Raw genomic sequence first — 9,429 nt, 5'->3', positions numbered from 1 at the left:
TCCATACCAGAGAGGTCCCTTTCCTCAAATATTATAATAATAAGATATAGTACTGATGATGTTTAACGACATTTAGCTTTTGATTTAAGATATTTTCATTTAAAAAAAAAGGATTTACAATTCCCTTCGAATGTTTATGTTTCTTGTCGAAGAACCATGTTTTTCTAGGTACTCTGGATTTATCCGCCAAAAACTGCCTCAAAAATAAATAGAAAAGAGTGCTAAACTTTGCGTTTAAAACAATAATCAATCAATCAAACTTTCATAGTTAAAATATACATTTAAAGGAAAAAATATGTAGAGGTCTGAGACAACTTTTAATGAAAACAATTTTCAATATGTATATGGCATAATGATGCACTCATTGTCAAATTTCAGTAGTTTGCAAAAGAGATAAAATTGAGAATGGAAATGGGGAATGCTCTTTTTACGATGTGTAATAACCTTGTTTATAATCTTTCCGGAAAACGGAAAATGTTTTGTCTTGAAAAATATCCGTTACATTATTAAACAGGAAACACAATAAATTATACAAAGTTCAAACGAGTTTCCGAAAAGGGATTGACATCATATATAAGTAACCAGTCAGATTGATTTCATGCACCTCAAATCTGAAGTGCTCGGATAAACCTTTAACTTGGTAAGTTATACATGTTATACTTCAAATTAATTGTATACCTTTATACGCAACGTTATATATTATAATGCATTATTAATATTATAGACATATGCTGATCCTGTAAAAAGTAAAATCACAGAAGTACTGACCTCAGAGGAAAAATTTAAAACGGGAAATTCCTTATCAAACGGCAAAATGAAAAGCTCAAACACATCAAAAGAATGGACAATAACTTTAATTCACACTTTTCTTTTTTACTAAATATTCACTAAATATTGTAAACATTAACATCCATGTTCGGCTTACAAATAAAATACAAGTACGCATTGCAGGGTTTATCGCCAAATTAAGTGCTAATTAAATCTATACATCCTTGGTACAAGCTACTCATTTTGCAGCAACAAGTAAGTGAACGAATATGATTGCACTACTGCATTTGTGTGTTCTGGCTTTGGTATCTTACAACCAAGTAGTCACTGCTGTTGATGTGGCAATAACTGGAACTGCTCATTTCGATCTTGCTGGTAGCGAATTTGCTCAATATGTTGACGAAAAAATAGAACAGTTGAGACAATTCAGATATGAAGGTAAGAGCTGTAGTCTACGAATTGCCTTATTATTTCATATAATGAAAAACATTATTGAAAATGAACATATGACAGATAAAAATGATAAACAATACTTATCGTCTGTAGTTGTAAATTTTATTTTTTTTCTGTGTGTTATGGTAGAGATAATTAATCATCAAGTAAATTAATAAGATTTCAGTTTGGTTCAACTAAATTTATACGATATATTTGGTTTACAGTTTGATTAAGAAGAAACACCGACATAGCTAGATAATAAATTAATTATCTAATTACTACCACAGTTTGATATTAATTAGTACTGTAATTTTCATTGTTATTAATAAATGTTTTATCAACATTACACCCTTATCTTGAATTCTATTCTAATTCTATCCTTTTGTTGGGAAAATTTTTAGAAATTCAAATGTAACGATACTTAAATGTGTGCGTTTCTCGATTTGGCTAATGCGGCTGTTAATTTTTATATGCTGGGTGAGGTTATTTAGGTGTCATACCACCAATTACTCCCTCAAATTTAGAACGTATGTGAAAGTAGGCCTACTCGGACAAAAAAAAGTGCATTTGATGTCATTGTTCACCTAAACTAACTAACAAATTTGCAGAAATGAAAATTTTGTTGAAAGAGAAATATATTAAGACCATTTTGAGCAAAAATTTACCTGTCTATGAGTTTGCATTAAAAATTGAGTATTAATGCGCTCCATAGTATACTAATTTAAGATTTCCAGAAAACCAGGGGTTATTTTTAGTGGTACCTCCTTTGGGAAGCTCTCTGCCTTCTTATATGATTTTGAATGTATGTTGAAAATTGGCATGCAGAAAGGTGACACCTGTACAATTCAGGATATACCTAGTTTCTATGAAGTTAAACTTAAGGTAAAATATTTAGAAAGCTGTGAAAATTGCAAAATTTGGTTGAACAGATAGGGACTTTTAATTGGTGGTATGACACCTTTAAGTAAAATGCGGTGAAACATCAAAATCAGAAAACAATTGTTTTTTTTTGTCTTAACTGATCATTTGAGATAATAGTAGCCACATTTCAATCTTTTTGGGGGCAAAATGTCACATATTGCAAATTTAGAGCCTAAATCTTGAGTTTGTCCTATTTTTAGCTTTTCCCATCCTGACAATATGCTTTTATGTAAAAAATGTCCTAAATAATGCTATAAATGCACAGAAAGTTATTCTGTGGTGTTAAACATTGAAACATAAGTTGTTTACTACCCCCAAAAAAATTTTGTCATGCAGATTTAATGAAATTATTTGATTTTTACCCCTTATAGTATTGCGTCATACTATGTACTTGGCAGATAGCATAGCCTAATGTAAGCACTGTAGAAACTCACAAAAGCACCATTTATTATTCCAAATGAAATTTTTATATCTTAAATTTTATTAACTGATGTAAATAAACACAGTTAAATGACCATGACTGCACTGTTGATCAATTTGTAGTACTTTACTGACACCAGATGAAAAAAAGGGGGGGGGGTCAATATTCCTTGACACTTCAATACCTTGGATTTTTTACTAAATTCATTGCAAAAATTGTTGGAAGTCTTTAAAGAAGTAGAACAAACAAAGAAAAAATCAGTAAAACAATGATCTTGATATTGAAAGTTTATGTTCCTGTAGCCCAAAATGAAATTTTCAAGTCTTTTCTATCAAAGTCATTCATTACAGTCAGTTTAAATTGAGCTGTGAAATTTTTATTATAAGTCGCATAATGCTCAGATAGGCTGTTTTTAACTACAAATTGACTAAGGATTAAGAATAAAGCAAAATAAAAGATTTCTAATCAACTTTTTTGTCTCTTTAGGTGTCATACCACCAATTACTCCCTCAAATTTAGAACGTATGTGAAAGTAGGCCTACTCGGACAAAAAAAAGTGCATTTGATGTCATTGTTCACCTAAACTAACTAACAAATTTGCAGAAATGAAAATTTTGTTGAAAGAGAAATATATTAAGACCATTTTGAGCAAAAATTTACCTGTCTATGAGTTTGCATTAAAAATTGAGTATTAATGCGCTCCATAGTATACTAATTTAAGATTTCCAGAAAACCAGGGGTTATTTTTAGTGGTACCTCCTTTGGGAAGCTCTCTGCCTTCTTATATGATTTTGAATGTATGTTGAAAATTGGCATGCAGAAAGGTGACACCTGTACAATTCAGGATATACCTAGTTTCTATGAAGTTAAACTTAAGGTAAAATATTTAGAAAGCTGTGAAAATTGCAAAATTTGGTTGAACAGATAGGGACTTTTAATTGGTGGTATGACACCTTTAAGTAAAATGCGGTGAAACATCAAAATCAGAAAACAATTGTTTTTTTTTGTCTTAACTGATCATTTGAGATAATAGTAGCCACATTTCAATCTTTTTGGGGGCAAAATGTCACATATTGCAAATTTAGAGCCTAAATCTTGAGTTTGTCCTATTTTTAGCTTTTCCCATCCTGACAATATGCCTTTATGTAAAAAATGTCCTAAATAATGCTATAAATGCACAGAAAGTTATTCTGTGGTGTTAAACATTGAAACATAAGTTGTTTACTACCCCCAAAAAAATTTTGTCATGCAGATTTAATGAAATTATTTGATTTTTACCCCTTATAGTATTGCGTCATACTATGTACTTGGCAGATAGCATAGCCTAATGTAAGCACTGTAGAAACTCACAAAAGCACCATTTATTATTCCAAATGAAATTTTTATATCTTAAATTTTATTAACTGATGTAAATAAACACAGTTAAATGACCATGACTGCACTGTTGATCAATTTGTAGTACTTTACTGACACCAGATGAAAAAAAGGGGGGGGGTCAATATTCCTTGACACTTCAATACCTTGGATTTTTTACTAAATTCATTGCAAAAATTGTTGGAAGTCTTTAAAGAAGTAGAACAAACAAAGAAAAAATCAGTAAAACAATGATCTTGATATTGAAAGTTTATGTTCCTGTAGCCCAAAATGAAATTTTCAAGTCTTTTCTATCAAAGTCATTCATTACAGTCAGTTTAAATTGAGCTGTGAAATTTTTATTATAAGTCGCATAATGCTCAGATAGGCTGTTTTTAACTACAAATTGACTAAGGATTAAGAATAAAGCAAAATAAAAGATTTCTAATCAACTTTTTTGTCTCTTTAGGTGTCATACCACCAATTACTCCCTCAAATTTAGAACGTATGTGAAAGTAGGCCTACTCGGACAAAAAAAAGTGCATTTGATGTCATTGTTCACCTAAACTAACTAACAAATTTGCAGAAATGAAAATTTTGTTGAAAGAGAAATATATTAAGACCATTTTGAGCAAAAATTTACCTGTCTATGAGTTTGCATTAAAAATTGAGTATTAATGCGCTCCATAGTATACTAATTTAAGATTTCCAGAAAACCAGGGGTTATTTTTAGTGGTACCTCCTTTGGGAAGCTCTCTGCCTTCTTATATGATTTTGAATGTATGTTGAAAATTGGCATGCAGAAAGGTGACACCTGTACAATTCAGGATATACCTAGTTTCTATGAAGTTAAACTTAAGGTAAAATATTTAGAAAGCTGTGAAAATTGCAAAATTTGGTTGAACAGATAGGGACTTTTAATTGGTGGTATGACACCATAAATTTATCTATCCGTTTTTCTTTTGTAGTAAGTCTCCGGTTTTATCATTTATATCTATAATATATATAGTCATTTTGTAAAAATGAACCGTTACAAAAGTATGAATTATTCTAAATGATAAGGATGTTCTTATCCAAGGCAGACACCCCTAGCCTTTTTTGTCACAACTTTTCGGAACTTTTGGTCCTCAATCCTCTACAACTTTGTACTTTTTTTGGCTTTCAAACTTTTTTCATCACCGGTACGTCTTGTGTGGACAAAACGCGCGTCTGGCGTATACAATTTTAAACCTGGCACCTTTTATTAGCTATTATTAGTGTGTTTCTCTGTCCTTTATGTTCTCCAATTCATTTGTATTGTAGTCCTATCATGTAATGTTGTCATTCTTATGTTATATTTAACATTGACATGAAAGCGGGAGGTTTGGCATGCCACTAAACCAGGTTCAACCCACCAATTTAAACAAAATGGTCATTTTTATATTTTAGTTCGTTTCTGTGTGTGTTACATTTTAATGTTGTGTTTCTGTTGTGTCGTTGTTCTCTTATAACTGAAGTGTTTCCCTCAGTTTTAGTTTGTAACCCGGCTTTGGTTTTTTTTTCAATCGATTTATGAATTTCGAATAGCGGTATACTACTGTTGCCTTTGACAAAACAATAATTTTTTTGAACGAGAGACAAAAATGTCAAACTAATATTCAAACTAGTAAGTCGAGGACGAACTTGCAGCGTCAATAACTTAGAGGTGATATAAAGAAGCGGATGTTCTTAATTAGTTAACCATTTAGAAATATGCATAAAAAGGAAAATAGAAACGGAGTTAATGTATTAATTTCAAGCTCAAGAGCGTCGATATGTTTAACATTTCTTCATGTATGCGCATCACCTGACATACGAATCCCGAATGTGCCGATAAAAAAAGGACGCAATCGGTAAATTATTCATTACATTTTATGAACCAAATTATATAAAGACAACGACCAGTTTAAAATAACTATGAGAGGTGACGAAGTCTCTATTATTCGTTTAGTTATATTCAAATTAAAATCATATTGTACATTTTGTTCAATTGCTGACATTGCCAATGTTGATGCTTTATTGTAGGTTATATTGGGTGCTTTATTGATAAGCCCAATAGGCATTTGAAGCAACATAAAAGTAACTCTAATGACATGAATCTGGAGAAATGTCGTTCATTGTGTACAAACTTCGAATATTTAGGCTTACAAGTAAGTATTCGTAATATATACGATCCTTTGTAAGGCTCTTCTGTTTTATGTTTTCATATCTTGGTATTTTTTCTACGATTTCATATTTTTTTGTCTTCAAATGTGATGTAACAAATATACATATCTCAGGTACACAAAAATAAAATAACATGAAGACTTTCAAATCTTTTTTCTGTAGTTTGAAGTTTGATTTTACCTGAAAACATTATTTAAATAAGATATTATATTTTGTATAATACATATAAGAATTGAATTTATTGTTTAAAAGAGTATTTTTATTAATAGGGTATAATCGTTATTTTTGTAATTATAGATATTTTTAGAATAGTTGTCAAAATCTTTCCCTTGACATACATGTACTTCAGTATAGTTTTGAAGTATTTGTTGAAGTATTCAAACTATTAATGTGCTTTAAAAAATCCTAACATGTTTTGACCGTACGTGTAATGGGCTTTGCTATTTTTCTTTCCTACTACGGGTATCTAAAATTTTAAGAAAATTGAGTGCAGCTATCCCTACGTTGTGTCTGTTCAGTTTTTCTGACTGATTTGTCTAATGCAACAATTGAAATAAATCATAAATATCTATGTCTACAGAATAGTGAGCAATGCTTCTGTGGAAATAACCTTAATAACAACAACTATCCAAGAGTTCCCGACACCCAATGTTCTAAAAAATGTAAAGGAGAAAATACCAGAATGTGTGGTGCTGCTTGGAGAAATTCCATCTACAGAGGTATAGCTTTTAATTTAATTTTTGTTGTAATAATGTGAGTGCTCTTCGTAGGATGAAAGGTATTAAGTTTCAATTAGCAATCACGCTTACAGACAAAGTAGGACATTACTGCGACTTTTTCGATTTTAACCCATACTGAATCGACTTGTTGACACTCGTGAACATATCGAAAGTCGCAGGCAAAGCAGTTTACATGCATGCTTAATTTTCAGAACCCTTCATATTATTTCTGTATTTTTAACAGTTCGTATTGTCAAATTATCATACAACACATTTTACAATAATTCTCTAGGTCTTCGAACAAACCTTCAAATGCAGAAGTGTACACAGTGCACGTTGTTTTTTTGTTTTTTTATTGTCTTCAAATTCCTTCACTGAAGGCCAGCAAGCAATCATTAGAATGAAAAATCAGTTATTTAATGATAGTATTAACGTTATTAATTACATCATTGAAATAACTTTTATGAAGAGGTAAAAAAGAGGAAGATTAAATGTGAAATAAAGACTGCATTAATACTATATAACTTTTAGAGACGTGCACTTTCTGCGTGTCACTGCATATGGATATGATGTTATTAATGTATGCCATATAAGTGCAACGACAATCGTGATGAATATAATAGTAAACACATATGGTATCATATGTTTGTATCATCTCTCATCAATCCTAATTCTATCTTACTTTTGAGATATAGTTTTTCATATGTGACGTAATTTTTCTGCTGTTTCAGAAATTTCATATATTCAAATGTGACGTAATTTTTAATGCCTTTTCACCATCGTATGTGACGTAATTTTTAATGCCTTTTCACCATCGTATGTGACGTAATTTTTAATGCCTTTTCACCATCGTATGTGACGTCATTTTCATAATTTACTGCGTTGAGGCCTGGACTGAGTCGGGTGTGTCTATTCTGTGTTGGTCATTCATTATGTATTCGTGTTTGTTTTATGTAATGAGTTAATACTTCAGTGTCATTATGTATATCTGTTATATTCATTTGATAAAATTTACTGTTTGCAATAGCATTAATTGTTCTAAATAATAAGGATGTTCTTATCCCAAGCATAAAAACTTAGCCGTATTTGACACAACCTTTTTCAACTTTTGACCTTCAGTGCTGTACAACTTTGTACTTTTTTTCGCTTTCGATCTTTTATATCTGGGCGTCACTGGTGAGTCTTGTGTGGACGAGGCGCGTTTTAGACGTATTAAATTTTAAACCTGATGCTTTTTGTTATTCATTAATCATGTGTTTCTTTGTCTAATACGTTTTCCTATTTATTTGTATTGTAGTCCTGTAATATTATGTTGTCATTTCTATGTTATATTTAACATTGCCATTAAAGTGCGAGGTTTGGCATGCCACAAAACCAGGTTCAACCCACCATTTTTTCTTTTAAAAATGTCCTGTACCAAGTCAGGAATATAGCCATTGTTATATTATAGTTCGTTTCTGTGTGTGTTACAATTTAACGTTGCGTCGTTTGTTTTCTCTTATTTTTGAGTGTAAATTGACATTGCGATAAGACGTGTCACGGTACTTGTCTATCCCAAATTCATGTATTTGGTTTTGATGTTATATTTGTTATTCTCGTTGGATTTTGTCTGATGCTTAGTCCGTTTCTGTGTGTGTTAGTTACATTGTAGTGTTGTGTCGTTGTTCTCCTCTTATATTTATGCGTTTCACTCAGTTTTAGTTTGTTACCCCGATTTTTTTTGTCCATGGATTTATGAGTTTGAACAGCGGTATACTACTGTTGCCTTTATTGGATAATTCAATCCCACAAGCCTTTCATTGTTAAGTTGTATGCATTCATGTTACGTTTAAGTTGTGTGTACGTGTTCTCGGCGTAATGATTTAGATTTCTAATTTAACTCAATAAACATGAAAATACAATCTATATACAAATAAGAAAATATTGTATGATTGCTAATAAGACAACTCTCCACAAGAGACTATATAGCTAGGTTAGTTTAAACATGAGTGACATATTTTTTGTTCAATATTTAAGGAATCGTGTTAATTATGTTTGAAGTTAATAATCTGTATAATGTTCGTAATAGTATAAGAACAACTAGAAATATCGGTTTTAATTTATTTTATTTTTATTTCAGTTAAACCCTGAACTATCCATAAGACACAAGGAAGAGCCATTATAATTTCTATTTAGATCATATATCAGAAATCTACAACTCTTTTCAATTTTAAAACTGGTATACATATGTCTCGTATGTGTTAGTTTATTCTAGTGTCTGTTTAAGCATAGTGTTAATGAATTTCAGGAAATCTTATTCAATTCTAGCCATATTTATTCTAAAATAAAACTTACTTTCCATTAGCAATTGGTTGTTTTATTCATTAAGTGAAGGGGTGGTTCATTTACCTATCATTTAAGACATGATAACAGTTATGTACTTTAGTATATACACAAAACATAATGTTGACTCATTATTATCATGTCAATCAAGATATACACGTTATGATTATTGGAATTGATGCATTAGCGGCCCCCGTTGAAGAACATTGCTCCTTTGAGACAATTGAAACATATTTGTTACCCTTAAAACAAACATAACAGTCATTTGAGGATCAACATATTCCAGGAGTACATGTCGGCTGGCGT

General features: G+C 30.9%; 1 protein-coding gene across 1 annotated transcript; it reads left to right on the top strand.

Moving 5' to 3' along the window:
- The first annotated feature begins 533 nt into the window (after positions 1-533).
- Positions 534-9,144, top strand: LOC139485149 (uncharacterized). The gene is made up of 5 exons (XM_071269370.1): positions 534-640; positions 1,018-1,206; positions 5,942-6,066; positions 6,663-6,801; positions 8,921-9,144. The coding sequence occupies exons 2-5, from the start codon at positions 1,038-1,040 to the stop codon at positions 8,929-8,931; spliced, it is 444 nt and encodes a 147-aa protein (XP_071125471.1). The 5' UTR covers positions 534-640; positions 1,018-1,037; the 3' UTR covers positions 8,932-9,144.
- The last annotated feature ends 285 nt before the right edge of the window (positions 9,145-9,429 follow it).

Source organism: Mytilus edulis, chromosome 8, assembly GCF_963676685.1.
Source record: "Mytilus edulis chromosome 8, xbMytEdul2.2, whole genome shotgun sequence".
Lineage (NCBI taxonomy): Eukaryota > Metazoa > Mollusca > Bivalvia > Mytilida > Mytilidae > Mytilus > Mytilus edulis.
This window is presented reverse-complemented; position numbering and strand designations above follow the sequence as displayed.

Bases quoted from the DNA above. Each gene is read 5' to 3' on its own strand.
- LOC139485149 (XM_071269370.1), top strand. From the start codon at position 1,038: ATGATTGCACTACTGCATTTGTGTGTTCTGGCTTTGGTATCTTACAAC. The intron at 1,207-5,941 runs GTAAGAGCTGTA...GCTTTATTGTAG, and splicing joins GAGACAATTCAGATATGAAG to GTTATATTGGGTGCTTTATT. The intron at 6,067-6,662 runs GTAAGTATTCGT...CTATGTCTACAG, and splicing joins TCGAATATTTAGGCTTACAA to AATAGTGAGCAATGCTTCTG.